This window comes from Chiloscyllium plagiosum, unplaced genomic scaffold, assembly GCF_037043375.1.
Source record: "Chiloscyllium plagiosum isolate Xiang-an unplaced genomic scaffold, Cpla_swu_hap1 HiC_scaffold_37, whole genome shotgun sequence".
Taxonomy (NCBI): Eukaryota; Metazoa; Chordata; class Chondrichthyes; order Orectolobiformes; family Hemiscylliidae; genus Chiloscyllium; species Chiloscyllium plagiosum.
In genome coordinates, this window is record NW_028270175.1 from 37,412,584 (window position 1) to 37,435,947 (window position 23,364).

The following is a 23,364-nucleotide window of genomic DNA, read 5'->3' on the forward strand; positions in this document are numbered from 1 at the left end:
ATGGGCAATTCACCCTGACCTGCACATCTTTTCGATGGTGGGAGGAAACCAGAGCACTCGGAGGAAACCCACGCAGATACGGGAGAGAACGCGCAAACTCCACACAGACAGTCGCCCGAGGCTGGAATTGAACGCAGGTCCCTGGGGCTGGGAGGCAGCAGTGCTAACCACTAAGCCACCATGACTCCCACTTCTCCACTTGGCTCCCATTCCAATCAACTCTGCCTCATATCTTTGTTGTTACCTTTCCTCAATTTTCACACAGTTATATCTGATTCAAATTTCTCCCTCCCAAACTGCGGGATGAACTCTATCTTATCATGGTTACAGCTCCCACCCCCCCAAGGGGTTGGTTCGCAATCAGCTACCTAATCAGTACTGCTTCACTAAGCATCACCAAATCCAGAATTGCCTGCTCCTTCATGGGCCCTACCACGATCTACTCCAAAATAAATTCCCATAGACATTCCACAAATTCCTTTTCTTGTGATCCAGATTTTCCCATTCTAGCTGTGTTCCCTCTGTTCCGTGATTGGTCAATAAGCACTCACAATCAGTCTGGTTCTTTAAGACTTCATTCTTTATTTCTTCATAAGGCCAAGAACAGATCATCCAGTAACACAGTGGTTGTGTACATCCGTATTCCTCAGAGGAACTGCATACATGGCTTAAAACAAAGACATTTTTTATACTTTTCTTAATGATAGGTACAGGCTATGATAGCATTATACATTCAGACAAGTACCAATCAATACACGATATTGCTTTATTTGACAGTTAATTGGTCTAGTGATATTTCCTAAGAACCAACTTTGTTTTCCAACACTCAGGCCATCCTTATCTCACTAACTGAGCCATTGCACCTGCATCTGAAGGTCAGTTAGGCTGGCCAGTAATGTCTTATCTCGTGTTGTTATTTCTATGCTGTAAAGGGAGCATTGTCTGCTAATCTCTATTGAAGCAGACATGGTTAGTTAATTGTGCAGCTATAGCAGCATTAAAAGCCATTTTATGCAGCTTTTAGCAGAATTGTCACTTTGCAGCCTGGAAGCCATTTTGTAATTTTGTTTGCATTGAGAAGGCATTTTATTGCCGCCTAAGTTATTTAGAGCATCTTTTAAGTGGTTGTTCCTGACAACTAGTTACCTCAGACTGTATTCAGGTTTCAGATCCTCACTATTAACCTTAAACCTGTTTGACATGCTCAAGTTCGCTAGTATACGCGTAACTTGGAAGGCTTTTCTCCAGCGTGAGTCCTCTAGTGGGAATGCAAAGTCGGTAACTTTGTAACCTGTGAACGTTTCCCTTATTTACCTTCAATCTAAAAGTAACCTATGGAGAAAAGCAAATTACTGCAGATGCTGGAATCTGAAATCAAAAGAGAAAATGCTGGAAAATCTCAGCAGGTCTAGCAGCATCTGTAAGGAGAGAAAAGAGCTGACGTTTCGAATCTAACTGACCCTTTGTCAAAGCGGCTTTGACAAAGGGTCAGTTAGACTCGAAACATCAGCTCTTTTCTCTCCTTACGGATGCTGCCAGACCTGCTGAGATTTTCCAGCATTTTCTCTTTTGGTAAAAGTAACCTATGTTAGACAGTCAAATTAGTTGTTTTCATCAACCAATGAAGTCATGGCTTTTCGGTGATGTCACTCTGGGTTATGCTTGCCCTGACTCTGGGCTTCAATTGAGCATTTTGAAAAGATCTTACAAACGAGCCAAAACACAAGCAAAAAGCATCTCCGGCCCTCTACACCAAATTCCAACACTGCCCACAAATTCCCCGAACTACGTACTCACTCAGGCTCTCTTTCTCACTCCAGGTGTGATCTCGCCTTCCTGCCAGTGCGCAGTTTACCATGAGTTCTCCGGTGGGTACGCAAGTGAGATAACTGAGCGAAACTCTTCTTGCACTCCGGGCAGGAGAACGGTTTCTCTCCAGTGTGGGCTCGCTGGTGTACACGTAACTTGGACGACTGAGCGAATCCCTTCCCGCAGTCAGAGCTGGCGAATGGCTTTTCTCCAGTGTGAGTTCTCTGGTGGGAATGCAAGTTTGAGACCACAAAGTTGTGTAATGCATTTCTGAAGAAAGGACAAAGCAAATCAGATAGAGAGGACACAAGAACAATGAAAACAATTCTTGAGGATGGTGAAGGAGAATAGACTGTGAATATCATTGAGTAAAGGCAACGAGGTTGAATTGGTTATATTCTATAGCAGGGCAGTATGTTGAAGGAAGCAACTGAATCACAAAATCATTACAACATGGAAGGAATCAAAAAGTGTAATGCTGGCAAAGCACAGCTGGCCAGGCACCATCTGAGGATTAGGTGTTGACATTCAGAGCAGAAGCTCTTCATCAGGAATTCCTGATGATTATGTTCGAAACATCAACTATCCTGCTCCTCAGATGCTGTCTGACCTGCTGTGCTTTTCCAGCGCCACACTATTTGATTCTGATCTCCAGCACCTGCAGTCCTCTCTTTCTCCTACAACTTGGAAGGAGGCTATTCTGCCCACCGTGCTCATGCCAGCTGTCTGCAAGAGCAGACTCAAGTGCCAGTCTCATACCTTGTGCCTGCAGAATGCATTAGATTTTCTCTCTACAGAAATTAGCCCATTTCCTTATGTTACTTTGCACTGAAGCCATCACCACCTCAGGTGCAGGGTAAAAGAAAAGGTTTCTCTTTGTCTCTTCTTTGGTCCTTTAATCAATCATTTTCAATTGATCATCATCACTGCCCAAAAACACCCTTCTACTGTGCGACCCCCCCACCTGACCTGTACTAACAGTATTCAAAGGACAGCAAGGAGAAGAGAGACTGATCATTGCAGACTGAGTGAATGGAATTAGGTGGTGGGGGGGTGCGTGGTGGGGGGGTGTGGTGCTGTCATTAGAAATTTAGGAGACTGTAAACCCAAAGGAAGGTCAAGAATTGTGATGTCGGGCAACTTGAGATTCAACAAGGGAGGCTGTGACGAAAAACTAGAGAGGAGAGGTGAAGATGATGAGGAGTGGAGAAATGAGCCATGTTCCTGACTTTAGACAGATTGCTTTCGTTTAGATTCATAGAGTCATGGAGTTGTACATCACGGAAACAGACTCTTTAGTCCACCTCATCCATGCTGACCGGATATCCTAAATCGAACTAGTCACATTTGCCAGATTTGGCCCATACCCCTCTAAACCCTTCCTATTCACCCCATCCAGATGCCTTTCAATTGTACCAGCCTCCATCACTTCCTCTGGCAGCTTGTTCCATATACACACCACCAGCTGCATGAAAACGTTATCCCTTAAGCCCCTTTTAAATCTTTCCCCTATCACCTTGAACCTATGTCCTCTAGTTGTTGACTCTCATACCTTGGGAAAACGACCTTGTCTATTTACCCTATACAGGACATGATTTTATAAACCTGCATAAGGTCACTCCTCAGCTTCTGATGTTCCAGGGAAACTAGCCCAGCCTCTCCCTGTAGCTCAAATCCAACCCTGGTAACATCTTTGTGAATTCTTATCAAAGGCAAACAACTCAGCTGTTCTGGACAGTCTGCTCAATGATTGTCTGCTCCCGTGTGGAATGTGCGTGGCATTCTGACGGGGCACTGAGATGCAAACACCGATGGGTGTTATCCCAGAAAGAGTGTGAAAATGTGAGGCAGTTCTCTCAGTCTGACTTGCTATTCTCCTCATTTTAGATCATCTGGGTTTTCTATGCCAGGTTCCTTATTGTGACCTTGTCCAGTCTGAACAAAGTTTCAACATATCTCCTGAACGTCTTTTCAGCCCTTCACAGAACCTGCGGAAATGTCTAATTCCAATAAAGATTAACAATGCAGCACCATAAAAAACAATGATTGATAATTCATCATAAGGCCTTCAATAGAAGACGTTGCAAATGCCCAAAGGCATTAGGGAGTCATAACAAGATGATGATATATTCTTGGCTTGAACCTAATTGTTAGCTGAGTTTGCAAGTTCAGCAAAATCCACTCTTCCAAGTAAACTCGAAACTGAATCTTCAGAAGATAAGTACAAGGTCGAGAGTAACTGCCATTAACTTCGAGGTCTTGACAGTCTAGATGCAGACATTTGTTTCCCCATGTGAGAGAATCCAGGACAATATGGCATCAGCTCAAAACAAGGGTTCGCCCATTTAAGGCAGAGGTGAGGAGGGGTTTCTTCTCTCAGACGTTTGTGAATCTGAGGAATTCTTTACCACGGAGACCTGTATAGTCAAGGCCAGAAATAGACAGGTTCTTAGACAGGAGGAATTTCAAGGGTTATGGAGAAAAGTCAGGGAAGTAGAGTTGAGGATTGTCAGACCAGCCGTGATCTCATTGAAAGTTGGCGCAGACTTAATGGGCTGAATGGCCTACTTCTGAAGAAAGCCCGAACAACTGATGTTCAGAGAGATTCCTGACTCCCTTTCAAAGCATGATTACCAGACAGATTGAGACTAAACCGTGTCAGAAGACACTCAGGCAGATGACAAAAAGCTTATTTTTTTAAAAAATCAGTTTCAAGGAGCAGTTAATGAAAAGGAGAGAGGGACAGGGAATTCCAGAAATCAGGACTTGGATAGCTCAAATTCCTGAAGAAGGGCTTATGCCCGAAACGTCGATTCTCCTGCTCCTCGGATGCTGCCTGACCTGCTGCACTTTTCTAGCACCACATTTTTCAACTCTGATCTCCAACGTCTGCAGTCCTCACTTTCTCCTAGCTCAAATTCCCCCAATTTCTTCAAAGTAATCATTGAATTTGGCCATTTGACCCATCGAGTCCACACTGACCCGTTGAAGAGCATTCCACCCAGCCCCACACCCCTACCCCATCCCGCACTTCCCATGGCTAAACCACCTAGCCTGCACATCCCTGCACACCGTGGGCAATTTAGCATGGGCAATCCATCTCACCTGCATGTCTTTGAGGTGATGATGTGGAGATACCGAAGGAGCAACCTCTGAAAATTTGTGATTTTAAATAAACTTTTTGGGCTGTAACCTGGCATCATGTGACTTCATCTTTGAACTGTGGGAGGAAACCAAAACACCGAGAGGAAGGTCGCACAGACACGGAGAGAATGTGCAAACTGCACGCTGACAGTCGCCTGAGGCTGAAATCAAACCCGGGTCCCTGGCGCTTTGAAGGAGCAGTGCTAACCACTGAGCCCCCATGCCACACTAATGCCATGAGCTCCTTTACATTCTCCTGACAAGGCAGTTTGGGTCTTGTTTAAATGATTCACGTGAAAGGTGGCACCTCAAAACTCTCTTGGTAATCCACTGGAGTCTCAAACTTGAATTCATTTTACTTTATGCGCCCCAGGCATGGAGTGGAACTGCAGACACTATTTGATTTTCACAAGCCAAGCGGCAGCTTGGGAGCCACCTGCCCCATCTGAAGCTGACAAAATAGACATTGAGTTCAAGGGTCAACATAAATTCATCCAAACAAAGTCGATATCCACAAACTCTGCCATCAATCACGTCACCGACAGAATGAGGCTGTCATTTTAATAGCTCGACGGATACTAAAATAATGAGCACTGAGTGGCTGTAATTTTTCGTGCTCTGGATTGATTTTGTGAGTTGTGCTTAGTGAGATTTTCCCCTCAGGGAGTATTGTGTATTATCAATTATTGTGAAATCATCCCATAAATTGCAAGCTGCAAGGGCAAACAGAACCTCACAATCAATCTTCCTATTTCACCAACTTTAATAAGTAATAAAACAATATTCAAAATAGTTTCCTACTTAAGAGTTTCATAACAAATGGGTTGATACAAAAACCATTAGAGTTCAGGTTAGGTGCCACTGGCAGCCTTGTTTAGATGGGAGTCCACTTAAGATTCTATATCGAAGCACCTTTGCACCAAAGATGGTGCCAGAAGTCACGACTTGTAAACTTTGCATCGTAACTCATGTGACAATAAACCGAATTTAACTCAATTCCCGTCTGGAGTTAGAATGTCATTGGGTTCATATGTCTACCCTTGGATTATAACATGGAGCTCCCCGTGCAGTTCTGAGGCAGTGCTGCATTGTTGGAAATGCCAGCTTTGGGAATAGAACTCTATTGGCATGCTGAGGCAGATATAAGCCACAGAAAATCCCACAGCATGGCCCAGAGAAGCAGAGGGTTCATTTCCACTGCTCCAGGTATGTTTGCAGCTCACCTGACAAACTCAAATGTATTTGTGTCCTCAAGCTAATGATGACCTCCAAGGCAATGGCATGGCTTTCAAATTAAGGTCAGGAAGTAATAGTCCAATATTCAGCCTGAAGTCAAAATCAACCCCAGTAAGTGTCTCTGACAATTTAAAACCTTGTGCCTCTTGTCGGAATCCTCTCCAAGGATCCCACATTCAACTGAAGACAGGGTAGTAAGACTACACACAGACCGTAGACTCTTTGCAGCTTCACATAATGGGTCTAACGTCTTTTGAGGTGCCATTGGGAGATGGGTTGGCGCTGAGGTAGCTGGCATTGGCTTCCACAAACATCTCAATCAGAACACAAGACTTTATCCGATTCCCGATCATCCTCATGCCCTCTTCACACAGTCACAGCTTCCAGGATCAGCCAATCACCACATTTCTCAATCAAACTCCTCATCATTTTCCTGAAGCCAATACTCCCAAAATTTCAAGTCTTAGATATCTGAGCCAGAAAGGTTTTCATTCAGCATTGTGATCATTTTTAAAAATCATTTTACACAAAAACATCTCTGTTGATAATCAACTGACAAGCAGATAGTGGATGAACAGCACAATCAGGAAAGAAATAATGTTGAGTTCTTGATTCTCAGCATAAATAAAGAATATAAATATCTATAGAAACAAAGATGCAGACATTTACAAGATCATTGGTGATTGCAGCCCATGTTAAACTGCTTGAAGAATATTGGACCATGCTTTATTAGAGTCATAGAGATGTACAGCATGGAAACAGACCCTTTGGTCCAATCCGTCCACGCCGACCAGATATCCCAACCAAATCTAGTCCCATCTGTCAACACCCGGCCCATATCCCTCCAAACCCTTCCTATTCATATACCCATCCAAATGTCTCTTAAATGTTGCAATTGTACCAGCCTCCACCACTTCCTCTGGCAGCTCATTCCATACACTTACCACCCTATGTGAAAAAGTTGCCCCTTAGGTTTATTTTATATCTTTCCCCTCTCACCCTAAACCTATGCCCTCTAGTTCTGGACTCCCCAATCCCAGGGAAAAGACTTTGCCTATTTACCCTATCCATGCCCCTCATAATTTTGTAAACCTCTATAAGGTCACCCCTCAGCCTCCGACACTCCAGGGAAAACAGCTCCAGCCTGTTCAGCCTCTCCCTATAGCTCAAATCCTCCAACCCTGGCAACATCCTTGTAAATCTTTTCTGAACCCTTTCACATTTCACAACATCTTTCCGATAGGAAGGAGACCAGAATTGCATGCAATATTCCAACAGTGACCTAACCCAATGTTCTGTACAGCCGCAACATGACCTCCCAACTCCTGTTTGCAGTGTTTTTAATGGGGTGAGGAGGTTTATATTGTTGATATGTGTAATGGAGCCCACACAATTTTCCGTTCATTTAAACTAATGAAGGGACAACTTTGATCAAGATATATGTTCTCCTGTTATGCTGTGCTCTGGAATTCATCAGCTGATAATAATAAGAAGGGGTCCTGAAAGAAAAGCAGAATATGCTGGAAATACCTAGCAGGTAAAGTGAGCAACAGAGTTAACCTTTCAGGTCAATGTTCATACAGTCATAGAGTCATAGAGTTGTACAGCATGGAAACAGACCCTTTGGTCCAACTCCTCCAGACATCCCAATCTGACCTAATCCCATTTGCCAGCACTTTCCCCAAATCACACTAAATCCTTCCTATTCATGTACCTATCCAGATGCTTTTTAAATGTTGAAATTGTGCCAATTTCCACCACTTCCTCTGACAGCTAATTCCATACACACACAACTCTCTGCGTGAAAAAGTTGTCCTTTAGGTCCCTTTTAAATCTTTCCCCTCTCACCTTGAACCTATCCCTCTCTAGTTTTGGACTCTCCCACCCTGGGGAAAAAACCTTGTCTAGTCACCCTATCAATGACTGTCATGATTTTACAAACGTCTACAAGGTCACCCCTCAGCCCCTGATGCTCCAGGGATAACAGCCCCAGCCTATTCAGCCTCCCCCCATAGCTCAGGCCTTCCAACCCCAGCAATATCCCTGCAAATCTTTCCTGCACCCTTTAAAGTTTAACAACATCTTTCCTATTGCAAGGAAACCAGAACTGAATATTATATTTTACAGGGAAATAGTAAGGACTGCAGATGCTGGAGATCAGAGTCGAGAGTGTGGTACTGGAAAAGCACAGCAGATCAGGCAGCATCGGAGCAGCAGGAGAGTCGATATTTCGGGCATAAGCTGATATGCCTGATGAAGGGCTCGGGTCCGAGATGTCGATTTTCCTGCTCCTCGGATGCTGCCTGACCTGCTGTGCTTTTCTGGGAACACACTCTCAATGCTGTATTTTACAGCCAGATGCTGATCAGTTGAGCCACAGAAACTGGCTCAAAAAGTCCTTCATTAAAGGTTTATCAATGGAGAAAATGTTTCAGTTTTGTAAGTGTTGTCTGATTCTGGTTTATAATGGCATTCATGCGATAAGGAATTTTACCGTATCTTTTCAGCTGAACGGTTCTAGCATTCAGTCTGTAATTGACATTATTTTCATGCCTGGGTGTGATGTTGCCATGTCTCTTTCCAGGCCTTCTTTTCAGTGATCGAACCATTGCTTTTGTTGTTTGCGTTGAGTGTTGTTCTACTAATTTGAAATGTCATCTTCATGTTCCCTTCGAAGTCTTTCCCAGTTTCGAAGTGGATCTTTCTAGTTTTCCTGACAGCTGACATGGTGTCTTTGATGGTTAATTCCCATCTGAATCTTTATTTTAAAAAGTTTTTATTGTCCTACCAAATTACATATACCTATTTCTCAATAGAACCTTTATTTTAGCGAGTTTTGAGAAGATTTGTGGCTCAGGTTGACGTTCTGGATGTAGGTTTGCTCGCTGAGCTGGAAGTTTAATTTCCAGACATCCAGAAACCCTAGCCACTCTCCCCTACATCGAAGACATCTCAGAAATGACTGCCAAACTACTCAGACCCCTTGGCATCATGGTAGCCCACAAACCCACCAACACACTAAAACAGCAGCTAATGAACTTAAAAGACCCTACACAGACAACGAGCAAAACTAATGTCATTTACAAAATACCGTGCAAGGACTGTAACAAACACTACATTGGACAAACAGGCAGAAAACTGGCCATCAGGATACATGAACACCAACTAGCCACAAAAAGACATGACCCACTCTCACTAGTAACCTCACATATGGATGAGGAAGGACACCACTTCGACTGGGACAATACATCCATCCTTGGACAAGCCAAACAAAGACACGCACGAGAATTCGTAGAAGCATGGCATTCCAACTGGAACTCTATCAACAAGCACATCGAGTTAGACCCCATCTACCACCCCCTGAGAAAAAGAATAGGAAGTGACTTCACCACAGGAAATGATGTTACCAACCCAAAGAAACCCCAAACATATAAATAGAAAGCAGAACTTATCAGCAGTGGTTCGCCTGAGGCCCACTGAAGATGTTACCTAGTAAGGTAACGAAACGTTGGAAATGAACCTTCCAGCTCAGCAAGCAAACCTTTATTTCTAATGAGGTATTGGTCTATTTATGAGTGTGGTGCTGGGAAAGCACAGCAGGTCAGGTAGCATCTGAGGAGCAGAAGAATCAACATTTTGGGCATAAGCCCTTCATCAGGCATACCAGTTTATGCCCAAAACATCAATTCTCCTGCTCCTCTGATGCTGCCTGACTTGCTGTGCTTTTCTAGCACCACACTCTCGAATCTGATCTCTAGCATCTGCAGTCCTCACTTTCTCCTATTGTTCTATTTACGCCCTGCATATCTCCAGATCACATACTGCAATCATCACCTATCTCTCAATCTTTCAAACCAGAGTGAAGCAAATTAACTTCAATCATAAGAAGAGAGGAAGAAGGATAGTGTTGAGGCCATCTCTAATTCCCCTGCACAGTGAAACTGGCATTCACAGATAAAGATCATACAGAATACTGGCCACGGAGTGAGGCACTAAAGGGTGTTTGACATGAGTGAACCTGGGGACTTCCCTGCAAAAAATCAGGGAAGGAAAAATAATTCAGAAACAAAACATAATGAAACTTAATTCTTCTTCCTGGAATTGTAGCCTGGTGGAGGGTATGTGGCTGATGGAAATGAGGAGAGAGAATATTGAAAACAGGAGTCAATGTTCAATCGGCATGTTGAGAACATTAATCACATTTCCAATGACAGCGCACACAATGCAATGTGACAGAAACCATTTCCAATCTGTGGCATACGTTGCTACATAGGGAAGCACTCAGAGCGCAGTATGCTCACTGTGGTGTTTGATGCTCAGAGCATTTATGTACATCTTTGCTAGAATCATAGAATCCATACAGTGTCATTTGGCCTATAAAGTCCACATTGATCCTCCAAAGAGCATCCCACCCAAGCCCAACCCTCCCTACCCTGTCCCTGTAACTCTGTATGTCCTAGGGCCAATCCACCTAACCTGCACACCTTTGGACTGTGGGAGGAAAATGGACCACCCGGAGGAAATCCACACACACACAAGGTGAGAATGGGCAAACTCCACACAGACAGTCACCCAGTGGGGGAATCATCACCTCACCACCACCTCTCACGACACTTCAAAAGTTGCTAAATTATCAAACTGTTTTGCCAACTCCTATTGAATGAGCAGAAATATCCTCCATTGCAAATTTGGAGAAACCAAAACCACTCAAATCCTTTTGCAATTGCCATTCCATTTTTTTCCCTGCATTTGTCTCTTCAGCAACAGATTGATAATAAACCAGCCACAACCTTAGTTATATTTGGTCCCTCAATGAGTTTCTGACAGTATATTCAGACCATCACTTAGATCGCCTGTTTTGTCTTTACTTATACAAAGTCATGCACACATATTGCCCCTGTGCTCACTGCACATGCCTCGGTCAAGTAATGTTGAAATTCCTGTCTTCATTTTCAAATCACTCCAAAGTCTTGTCCATCTCAGCTCAGACTTCCTTCAGACCCACAATTCTCTGAGATCTCTGCACTCCTCTAACTCTGGCCTTTTGACTGTCTATAACTGTAATTGCTCCACCACCATCAGCTTCCTGGATCCAAACTTTGGAACTAACTCCCAAAACCTCTCCATTTTAATCCCACCATCTTCCTCCTTTGAGTCAAATCCTCAAAACCAAGATCTTTGGTCAAGCTTTTGATGATCTGACATAATATAGTACATGGCTCTGTGTCATATATTGATGCACAACATTCCCATGGAGATCCTTGGAACACTTAGTTATGTTAAAGGTACTTTAAATGTTAAAGTAGACATTGTTGTTGGTGTAATAAATAACTAAAAGTCGGGCATGGGTTTGACATTATATCCATTACCAATATTCCAGACATGAAGGTGTTGCAGCAGCTGAACTCTGTCAGAAGATTACATTGATTAGAAATGCAGGAATCATATGTTCTCTACATTATGTAGCATGTCTGAAGAGGTTCCTTAGAAAATTAGTTTAACTTTAAAAAAAGTAGTTTAAAATATTTTGTCCATCGGGATATCTTTTTTTAGTGTCACGTTTATCTGGGGTGAACATATTAACTAAAATTTAATTACCATTACGGTTTCACATGTTTTGGAGAAGATAAGTGATATTGGTGAACAGGAAGCCCAGAATCTAGAGAATATGCTGAAGTAGATGGAAACCTCATTGCTGACTGAGAGTTGAATGGAACAGTGTAACCTGGGTGTAATAAACAGCTGATTGCATATAAGCTTTCAGAGAATTCAAAAGGTGATGCTGTCTTTCAGAAATGTGACCTTGTTAACTGTAGTCTATCGATTTTGATCTGCTGATCTTTTTCATGAATTTACGTTATTGATCAATGGCTTGGTATGGAAAAGAGCTCTTAGAGTATTATCATTGTTGGGTTCATTTACAGCAACATTCACCACTGACCTGTTTCGTTCAGAGCCTGGTCAGGCTTTAAACCCGTTTAATCTCAATTACTCATGCTGCTCTATAATAAGCCGTACAGAGAGAGCACAGCTCCAAATGAAACCATGGCTTGGATAATCGCATAGCTTTCAAAGTAGCGTTTGAGAAAGCCTCCCACCTTCTGGCTCTTGTGTTTTTTTTTTATTTTGAGATCAATACATTGTAATCAATTGTCAAGGAGTGCCCAGTGTATTAGCCTTGCTTTATTCATTAACATGTTGGCGCCGTTCATGAACATTTTGGTGCCGTTGATGGCTAGGTCAGCATTTATTGTAATTGCCCTTGAGATGTTAACAACAGGCCATCTTAGAATAGCTTGCTAGGACAACTCAGAAGACGATGAAAGTCAACCTCGTTATTATTGGCCTTAAGTCAAATTTAACCAGAGAAGAACACCAACATGTCCTGTCTGAAAAATACTTGTGAACCAGATGTTTTCTTTCAAACCACAGACATAACTCCACAAAGGCCAGTATCCCATCACCAGGTCAGCCTTTATTCACATATGTACAGTACGTAGCACTGGTCTGGCTTCTGCAGAGCCAGCTCTCAGAGTGAACAGAACCTCTGACACTCCTGTTTATATCTGTCAGCCAGGGCTCCCTGATTGGACCATATTAACAGCCACAATCAGAGAACATATATTCTATGAAGTCCATCTGGCTGATCTTGTTACAATCACAACCATCATTACTAAATTCCAAATTTATCGAATTACATTTAAATATCCCAGTTGCCATGGTGTTTTATTTTTCTGTACTTTTTGTCCTTTTTAAACAAAATTATTCAGGGGCCTGGGGAACTGTTGGCTGGAACAGGACCTATTACCTATCCGTCCTTCCCTTGGAAAGGTGATGGTGAGTCTCAGTACTGAAAAGGAAGGAATTGTAGGATTTTGGCCCAGTGACACTGAAGGAACAGTGATGCATTTCCACATCAAGAGTCTATGTGGTTTGGAAGGGAACTTGCAGAAGGTGGTTTTCCAAATGTGTTTGTTGTATTTATCCTTCTTGACGATAGTGGCTACAGGCTTGAAAGGTGTCAGTGAAGTAGTCCACGTGCACCTTACAAATCAACTTAGGCTTCCAGATCATTAGACCAGGCCTCTGGATTACAAACTCAGTTACATATGGGTGACCATATGCCAATTTCACATTAAGCAAACAGATTCAGTGCCCAATATATAACACTGACCTGAAATGGGTATAGAAACAGGGTCAGTGGTTTGCACTGTTGCCTCACAGCACCAGAAACCCGGGTTCGATTCCAGTCTCGGGCGACTGACTGTGTGGAGCTTGCAAATTCACCCTGTGTCTGCTTGGGTTTCCTCAGGGTGCTCTGGTTTCCTCCCACAATCCAAAGATGTGCAGGTTTGGTGAATTGACCATGCTAAATTGCCCACAATGTTCAGGGATATGTGTTAATTAGGGGTAACTGTAGAGTAATAGGGTAGGGGAATCATTTTGGGTTCAGATTATTGGTGTGGACTTGTTGGGCCGCAGGGCCTATTCTCTACACTGTAGGGATTCTATGATTCTATGATTCTATAAGCAGAATGAAATATTACAGAAGGACGCCATTCAACCCATAGTATTTGTGATGGCTGACCAGAGGGTTGGGAAGGTGATGGCAGGTGGCATTGTTGCTCAACTACTAACTCTGACGTCTGTGCTAATAATGTGGGGAGATGAATTCAAATCCTGCCACTGGTAAAAGATGGAATGTGAATTTGATTAGTTGATAGGAATTTAAACAGCGAGTCTAATGATCATGGGGAAGCTGTAATAACTGCAGAGTCTGGTATACTGTCACCAAGTCACCCTTTATTTACATGTGCACAGTACATGGGCTCTGACCAGCCCATTCTGAGCCAGTGCCTAGAATGAGGACACCTTCTGAAGCTCCTGTTGATATCCGTCAGCCAAGGTTCCCTGATTAGCCCAGGATAACAACCCCAATCAAGGATTTCAGTCAGTTCCAATCACTAATGAGGCCATTGGCATGTGTTACTTGTAGTAAACCCATCTGGTTCACTAATGCGTTTTAGGAAAATAAATCTGCCATCTTTACCTGGTCTGGCCAGTATGTGACTCCAGACCTACTGAAAAATGGTTGACTTTTAACCTCTTAATCTTTAAAATGGTTGAGAATGTCTCTCAAAAACAATTAGGGATGGTCAATAAATGTTGGTTTTGCCAGTGACACATACATCCCAGTAAATAATATCATCTTGTCAAGCATTGTTTTGTTTCCAGCACAGAACAAATTTCTTGTTGAAAGTTTCTGTAAAAATCTCCCTCATTTACCTAGTCAGATTCTCGCTCATCCCCATCTTAATGATTTATTTTTAACATGTTTCCTTTCTTGATTTTTATAACTCTGTGCCCTCTGGTTACTAGCTCTCCTGGACAGGACTGAACCAGCACCTCAATTTGAGGTAATAAAAAAGAAATCCCATTTTGAAGCTCAGTTTCTCTCTTTGAGCCTTCATTGAATCCTGAGCTAGAATTCCAGCCACTCGTTCTGCCGTTAATTTAACCCAATCGATGGTTTTTAATTAATTTCTTAGCTTGTCACTTTATTCTGTTTAACAGGCGTAATCAGATGTTAAAGTGGACATTTTTAAGAGCTTGCATCTTCAATGCATTATCTGGGCCGACATGACACCAATTGTTAAAGTTCACTTGAGAATGTAACTTTTTAAAAAGGTTTTGCGATTGACAGATGAAAGAACTGAAACCAACATGGTCATTCTAAAAGATGAGAGACTTAACAAACAATTGTATGACTCTATGACTCTAATCCAGGTCTTTTTCAATATATAATTTCAGTTACATCACACTGCAAACCTTTGTTATAGATCCTAGTGCTTCCAAATAAACCTTTTGGACTATAACCTGGTGTTGCGATTTATAGGTTTTTAAGAACATGAATTATCCAGAAATTACACCTTAGGCCTGACATTAAATTAATCCACGTTTCAATAAATATGAAAGATTCATGTCAAAACAAAAGTTTGACTCCACAATGTACCTAACTGTTTAATCCTCAAGCCTGATGCACTGTCTGCTGAGGGGAGCCAATGAAGAGGGAAAACTAAAAGAGGCAGCTTTTCATCATGGCCTCTGCAGACACTGTCACTAAGCTGGGGTCCTGCTGTCAGCAAATTCCCAACAACTAAAGGAAGGGAATGAAGTGACAGTGTATGGTGAATCCAGTGCTATTTCTATCAACATATTGCTTATATGTTGGAGATGAGGTGAGAGTTTTCCTCCTAGAGAGCCATTATTCTGTGGAATTCTCCTCCCCAGAGAGCAGTGAGGCTGGGTTTTTTTAATACAATCAAGGCTGATTTAGATCGTTGATCAATAAGGGTTATGAGGGGGCACACAGCAACCATGATCTTATTAAATGGCAGAGCAGGCTTGATGGGTGAAATGGCATACTGTTATCTCTAATGTTCCTGTATTCCTAGGATTGTAAAATTATAGAGTAGAATTTGCCCAGTGACTGAACGACGTGAGCAATGGTGAGATAGCTGAGAAACTCTGGTGAGAATCAGTTACATTTTCACTTCACAGTTCGATTTTCCCTCAAGATTTCAGCAACTAGATGAGAAAAGGTAAGGGAGGCCCTAAATGAATTTGTTGCTTCAGCGTTCACTAGAGAGAGGGACCTTGTTGATAGTGAGAACATCATGGACCAGGTTAATAGGCTTGAACAGATCGATATTAAGGCAGTGGATACGCTGGAAATTCTGGGAAGCATTAAGGTAGATAAGTCCCAATGACCAGACCAGATATATCCAAGGTTACTACGAGAAAGCGAGGAATGATATTGCTACACGTCTGGTGATGATCTTTGCATCCTCACTCTCCACGGGAGTAATACCAGATAATTGGAGGGAGGTGAATGTTGTTCCTCTTTCCAAGAAAGACAATAGGAAAATGCCTGGGAATTACAGACCAGTCAGTCTTACATCTGTGGTAAGCAAGGTACTGGAAAGGATTCTGAGAGATAGGATTTATGGCTATTTGGAAAATATAGTTTGATTAAAGATAGTCAGCATGGCTTTGTGAAGGGCAGGGCATGCCTCACAAGCCATATTGAATTCTTTGAGGATGTGATGAGACAAGTTGACAAAGGTCAAGCAGTGGATGTGATGTATATGGATTTCAGTAAGGCATTTGGAGTCGTAGAGATGTACAGCACGGAAACAGACTGTTCAGTCCAATTGTCCATGCCAACCAGATATCCTAATCTAATCTAGTCCCATTTGCCAGCACTTGGCCCATATCCCTCGAAACCCTTCCTTTCATATACCCACCCAGATGCCTTTTAAATGTTGCAATTGTACCAACCTCCACCACTTCCTCTAGCAGCTCATTCCATACACGTACCACTCTCTGCCTGAAAAAGTTGCCCCTTAGGTCCCTTTTAGATCTTTCCCCTCTCACCCTAAACCTATGCCCTCCAGCTCTGGACTCCCCGACCCTAGGGAAAACACTTTACCTATTTATCCTATCCTTGCTCCTCATGATTTTATAGACCTCTAAAAGGTCACCCACCACTCAGTGTCCGGCGCCCCAGGGAAAACAGCCCCAGTCTACTCAGCCTCTCCCTATAGCTTAAATCCTCCAATCCTGGCAACATCCTTATAAATCTTTTCTGAACTCTTTCAAGTTTCACAACATCCTTCTTATAGGAAGGAGACTATAATTGCATGCAATATTCCAAAAGTGGCCTAACCAACATCCTGTACAGCAACAACATGACCTCCCAACTCCTGTACTCAATACTCTGAGCAACAAAGGAAAGCATACAAAATGTCTTCTTCACTATCCTATCTATCTGTGACTCTACTTTCAAGGAGCTATGAACTAGCACTCCAACATTCCCTAGGACCTTACCATTAAGTGTATAAGTCCTGCTAAGATTTGCTTTCCCAAAATGCAGCACCCCACATTTATCTAAATTAAATTCCATCTGCCACTTCTCAGCCCATTGGCCCACCTGGTCCAGATCCTGTTGTAATCTGAGGCAACTTTCTTCGCTGTCCACTACACCTCCAATTTTGGTGTCATCTGCAAACTTACTAACTATACCTCTTATGCTGACATCCAAATCATTTATATAAATGATGAAAAGTAGAGGACCCAGCACCGATCCTGGTCACAGGCCTCCAGTCTGAAAAACAACCCTCCACCACCACCCTCTGTCTTCTACCTTTGAGCCAGTTCTGTATCCTAATGGCTAGTTCTCCCTGTATTCCACGAGGTCTAAACTTGCTAACCAGTCTCCCATGGGGAACCTTGTTGAACGCCTTATTGAAGTTCATATAGATCACGTCCACCGCTCTGCCCTCATCAATCCTCTTTGTTACATTTTCAAAAAACTCAATCAAGTTTATGAGAAATTATTTCCCACGCACAAAGCCATGTTGACTATCCCTAATCAATCCTTGCCTTTCCAAATACATGTAAATCCTGTCCCTCAGGATTCCCTCCAACAACTTGCCCACCACCAACATCAGGCTCACCAACCACAGTTCCCTGGATTGTCCTTACTACCTTTCTTAAATAATGGCACCACGTTAGCCAACCTCCAATCTTCTGGTACCTCACCTGTGATGAGACAAATATCACAGCAAGGGGCCTAGCAATCACTTCCCTAGCTTCCCACAGAGTTCGAGGGTACACCTGATCAGGTCCTGGGGATTTATCCACCGTTATGCACTTGAAGACATCCAGCACTTCCTCCTCTGTAATTTAGACATTTTGATGTTCCCTACGGTATACCCATTCAGAAAATTAGGAGGTATGGGATACAGGGAAATTTGGCTGCCTGGATACAGAATTGTCTGGCCAAATGAAGATAGCGAGTGGTGGTAGATGGAAAGTATTCCGCCTGGAGGTTGGTGACCAGTGGTGTCCCACAGGGATCTGTTCTTGGGTCTCTGCTCTTTGTAGTTTTTATAAATGACTTGGTGAATAAGTGGAAGGGTGGGTTAGTAAGTTTGTCGATGACACGAAGGTCGGTGGTGTTGTAGGTAGTGTGGAGGGCTGTTGCAGGCTACTACATGACATTGACAGGATGCAGAGCTGGGCTGAGAAGTGGCAGTTGTCCAACCTGGATAAATGCCAAGTGATTCATTTTGAAAGATCGAATTTGGATCCTGAATATAGAGTTAAAGATAGGAATCTTGGCAGTGTGGAGGAACAGAGAGAGCTTGGGGTCCACGTACATAGATCCCCCAAAGTTGTCACCCAAGTTGATAGGGTTGTTAAGAAGGCGTATGGTGTTTTGGCTTTCATTGTTGGGGGATTGAGTTTAAGAGCTGTGAGGTTTTGCTGCAGCTCTATAAAACCCAGGTTAGACAACACTTGGAATATTGTGTCCAGTTCTGGTCGCCTCATTATAGGAAGGATGTAGATACTTTAGAGAGGGTGCAGAGGAGGTTCAACAGGATGCTGCCTGGACTGGAGGGCTTGTCTTATGAAGAAAGGTTGACTGAGGTCGGGCTTTTCGCACAGAGAGAAGAAGGAAGAGAGGTGACTTGATAGAGGTGTACAAGGCAATGAGAGGCATAGATTGAGTAGATAGCCAGAGACTTTTCCCCAGGCTGTCATGAGGGGTCATAATTTTCAGGTGATCAGGAAGGTAGAGGGGATATTCAGAGGTTGGTTCTTTACACAGAAAGTGGTGGGTGTGTGGGATGCCAGTGGTGGTAGTAGCATGGATAGCAGTAAATTGAGGGATGTGTAGGTTAGGTTGATCTTCGATTAAGATTAATGGTCGGCACAACATCGTGTGCCGAAGGGCCTGTACTGTGCCGGACTGTTCTATGTTCTATACTCTATGTTCTAACCTTGCTAAGAAGCTGCAAATCCTCTATTGGTATGCATCAATATCTCATTGAGAGCTAATCTCTCCTCACTTCGATGCAGGTCACTATTTTCCCAAGTACCAAGGAGAATATGAAAGGATTGAAAATCCGAGCGGTGAGCTGGATGCTGCAGTTTGACAGTGTCAGGTTCAGGATTCCATCCTCACCAGTGCTCCACAGCATCTCCTGACGCACTCCATGGACAGTGACCACCTGAATCCTCCTGCCACAGAACTTGGAATCAGCAGAACACCAGCCTGATCACCAAGGCACATCTCGGACAACTTTACAATATGGTTCACCACCACAATACTGCGCTCTGGAGCTCTATAGTCACTGACAGTGTAGTGCAGCTGCCAGGCCACTGGGACAGGCAGCTATCTCATGCATCAGGCCAGCCATATCTGAGGGCTCTCACTTGTTTTCTTTGCACTCACTCACATTGTGTCTATTTGCTTGCTTACAGCATCTCTACCTTGCCTTTTCGAGTGGACTCAAAGCCAGGCAACTTGGCATGTTTGCAAGCAATGAGCAGTTAACAGGATGGACACTTTGGGTTTATGGTATGGTGCTCTGTCAATATCTGTGGTAGCTGCTTGCACAGCAAACACACTGCATATGCCTCAACCAAATAGCCATGTCTGAGAGTCTTTGAGGGAGTGGTGGGTTGGTCCTTAGTGCAGTTGATGGTCATACACAGAAGGAAGGATAACGAGGTGTCCCAGTGAGAGAGTGGAAAGTGAAGAGGACAGCAACATTTAGGGGAATGAGGTGGCTAAGATCCATTGAAGGAAGATCTTGTGTGCAATATTGACAGTGGAAGACCTTGCTGAGAGGTGGGTGCAGTAGACATTATGAGGTAGCAGAGAGAAGGTGGCAGAATGTACCTTTGTGATGACCTTTACCCTTCAAGCTGCAATGTTGTCCATTCCTCGATGAGTGGCAACCTCAGGCCAGACTGGCAAGGTTTGACGACATAGTCTCCTCTGACAATCCCAGGGAACAAGAACAGTTTTCCTCTCCATCACCCAGTCCATCAGGAGCTTAAGAAAGTGGGTTTAAGGGTAGATATTCAGCAACAATCTCATTAAACAGTGGAGCAGACTCAGTGGACTGATTGGCCTATTTCTGCCTCCTCTATGTTATGGATCTCCAGGTCCTGGGTTACAAAGCAGACTGCCAATATGTCTCTTTCAGCCATGACAATGAACAGCCAGGCACTGTGGAGGCCAGCTCCCAGCTTGTGGCATTTGAAATGGTATACACTGCATTGAAATGTGGTGCCCATGGTGTGAACCCCATAAAGGTCCTGGCACCAGAAATAACTTCCACTTGAGGGCACAAGAGGGCACACAATGGAGGTGAGATGCCAGTAACTGTAAAATAGCAAGGATTTTCAAAGAAGTTTAAAGTTAGAGGGGAAAGAAATAAAAGGGAACCTGAGGGACAACTTTTTTACACAGAGGGTGGTACACATATGGAATAAGCTGGCAGTGAAAGTGGTTGATGCGGGTAGCTTAACAACATATAAAAGGCATTTGGACAAATAACATGAACTGGAAAGGTTTAGAAGGATATGCGCCAAGTGCAGGGATATGGCGTTAGTGTTAATGGACATTTTGGTCAGCATGGACCAGTTTGGGTCTCTCTGTGCTGGAGGACTCTGAATCTAAATGTTTGAATGACATTCCTATCTTTGGCCTCTGTTCTTTTTATCAAACCAGTCAATTGTGACAATCTGTCCAGAGTACATCCACTTTATTCTTTTTTCTATTTATTCACTCACAGGCTGCGTTCATCATTCACCATTACACTTGAGAAGGTGATGGTGAGTGTTGTAGCTGCCCGTGGCTGAACGCAAGAAAATGGCTGCCTGCGGTTTTTGCTGAGCTGATACAAAATGGCTGAGGAGAATTGTAGCTGATGCTGCATATCATGTAGCTCAAATCATGGCCTTCACAGACAGATAACAAAACATTTCTGAAAATAAGATGGAGCAGACAGCAAGACTCCTCTTTTCTGATAAAGGTGGCTCAGATGGAGACTGTCTGATTCGAAATTTCCTATTTTAATATAAAATGGAAAACGAAAGCTTGACCCACTTTGGTTGGGTGATTTAAAATGATTATAACTACATATTACAGTACACACATATACTCATACAATAATAGTTTTCATGCATTAGAGATTGGGAAAATTAATTAGATTTCTGTAGGCAGTCAGCCTTAGACGCAAAGATTGGTTTCGATAAAGAGATAACCTTGAGAAGGACCTGGTGCCAGCTAGTTTGAAGTTTGTTATTTAATACAGAGTGGAAAAAAAGTCTGATCCCACAAAACTCTAGACATTTTGGTTAATGTCACTCCATATTATGAGCTAACATAAAGGGATTCGACTGAGTTTGCTTTAAATAAATAGCTGTAGGCCTTGGAGAGAAGCTTACACTTCATCAGCAGGAAGATTAGAACAACAAAGAAGTATAAACAAGATAACCTTGTATGAGTACCAAGAAACAAATAACACAGCAAGGCGGAAACAATTGTGAAACTGAGTCCCTATGACCTCGAGAGAATAAACAATCATCACTTAACAACCTAATAGACAGCCTAAAGAACAGGAAAGAACCACCAAGAAAAATTATATGTCTCGAGTGGTAAAGGCATCATGTTCCATAGAAGCTGAAAGGATCGAAATAAGCTTCTTTTTAAAGATTTGATAAAGCTGTAAAACTGCTTCCATTCCTATCACTGGGATTTGATAGATACTATCTAATTGAGTAAAGAGAACTCGTCTGAAAAGTAGTTAAGGTAATGACAATAAAGTCCATCCTAGTATCAAACTTCTGTTTGAAATCATCTTACAATTTGCAAACAGACGAAGTTGTAAATGGGAGCTGCTAGACAGAGAGACTGTGTTTGCTTGAACTTTCAAAGAAGGAGAACTCTCTCGGGTTGATGGCACTGACCACATAGTATAGCCCCGTAATTGTCAGCTTTGTCACAAAATTGTAGTATTGGGTGTAACTATGTATAACTTAATAAATAACCTTGTATTAGAGCTGATATTACACATTTGATAACAATTGGTAGAAATTTACATCTTTCTAATCTTCTGTACAAAGGTTAGCAAGGATTATAAGTTGCATAACAGAATAAGAAAAGTCATTAGTAATACACAAATAAATGATGCAGTTGGCAAATATCTGGGAAGAAACTTAACGGTCAGTGATGGAACATGGACAATAAGGTGCATTGTGTGAGTCCAACAACAGGTGATAGGGGATCTGGCAAACATCCTGAGATGATGGGAGGACCTAGGATTGACCATAAAGTTATCCATCATTGATCGTGTAGTAACAGGATAGGATGTATTGGTCAGAGGCATTGTGGCAAGCACTGATGTCAATGTTGCATATAACCATTGTATCACGAATATATAAATATGCTGTACGTGAAGGGAGAGCGTCAGATGTCCTAGAGACTTCTCCTACATCACATTGGTAATGAAATCCAAATAAAGTTCAATTTGTGGTGCTCAACATGAGATTCAAGACTCCTCTGTAAAATTCCTCTCCAGTAATGGGTGGCATAGTGGTTCAGTGGTTAGCACTGCTGCCACACAGTACAACGGACCCTGGTTCGATTCCAGCCTCAGACTGTATGTGTGGAGTTTGCACGTTGTCTGTGTAGGTTTCCTCTGGGTGTTTTGGTTTGCTCCCACATGTCAAAGATGCGCAGGTTGGGTGGATTGACCATGCTAAATTGCCCATGGCATCCAAGGATGCACAGGCTAGGTGGATTAGCCATGGTAAATGCAGGATTACAGGGATAGGGGTGGGTTTGGGTGGGTTGCCCTTCAGAGGATCAGTGTAGACTCAAGGGACCAAATGATCTGTTTCCACTATGATTCTATGAACGATGAGCTACCTGCCTGAATGTAAACGTGGCTCACTCAGACATTTCCGAGACTGCTCTGCTGTGGGTCTAAACTCACCAAAATGCCAGGCTCAGTATAAACAGCAAAATGGCTTTCCCAAAGAAACCAACATGATTTAATTTGTCCCTGTGCAGGAGGGCAGTCCACCACATTTTGCCTTTGCACTGGGAAAAATTGTACATTGGAGGCAAGACACTGGGTACTCAACGAGCCACTTTCCTGAACCATGTATGCAAGGCCTTCTCAGAAGGCTGGCAAAGTCCAGCACCATCCCTTTTGGGTTGATGGTGCTGACTGTAGGTCAATCACATGGTTAGCTGGAACCAATCAGATTTGCCAAGCACAGAAGGAAGCCATTTTACTTTCACATCAT

The 23,364-nt window shown here is 43.0% G+C and overlaps 1 protein-coding gene across 1 annotated transcript in view; it reads right to left on the reverse strand.

The window, feature by feature from the left end:
- Positions 1-562: 562 nt before the first annotated feature.
- Positions 563-23,364, reverse strand: part of LOC148139795 (uncharacterized) — a 155,565-nt gene continuing 132,763 nt past the window's right edge. Inside the window, exons 3-4 of the mRNA XM_087980717.1 lie at positions 1,798-2,079; positions 563-667 (exon numbers count right to left, since the gene is read on the reverse strand). Coding sequence (XP_087836843.1) covers positions 1,812-2,079 — 268 coding nt within the window. The 3' untranslated portion in view covers positions 563-667; positions 1,798-1,811. The remainder of the gene's footprint in view (positions 668-1,797; positions 2,080-23,364) is intronic.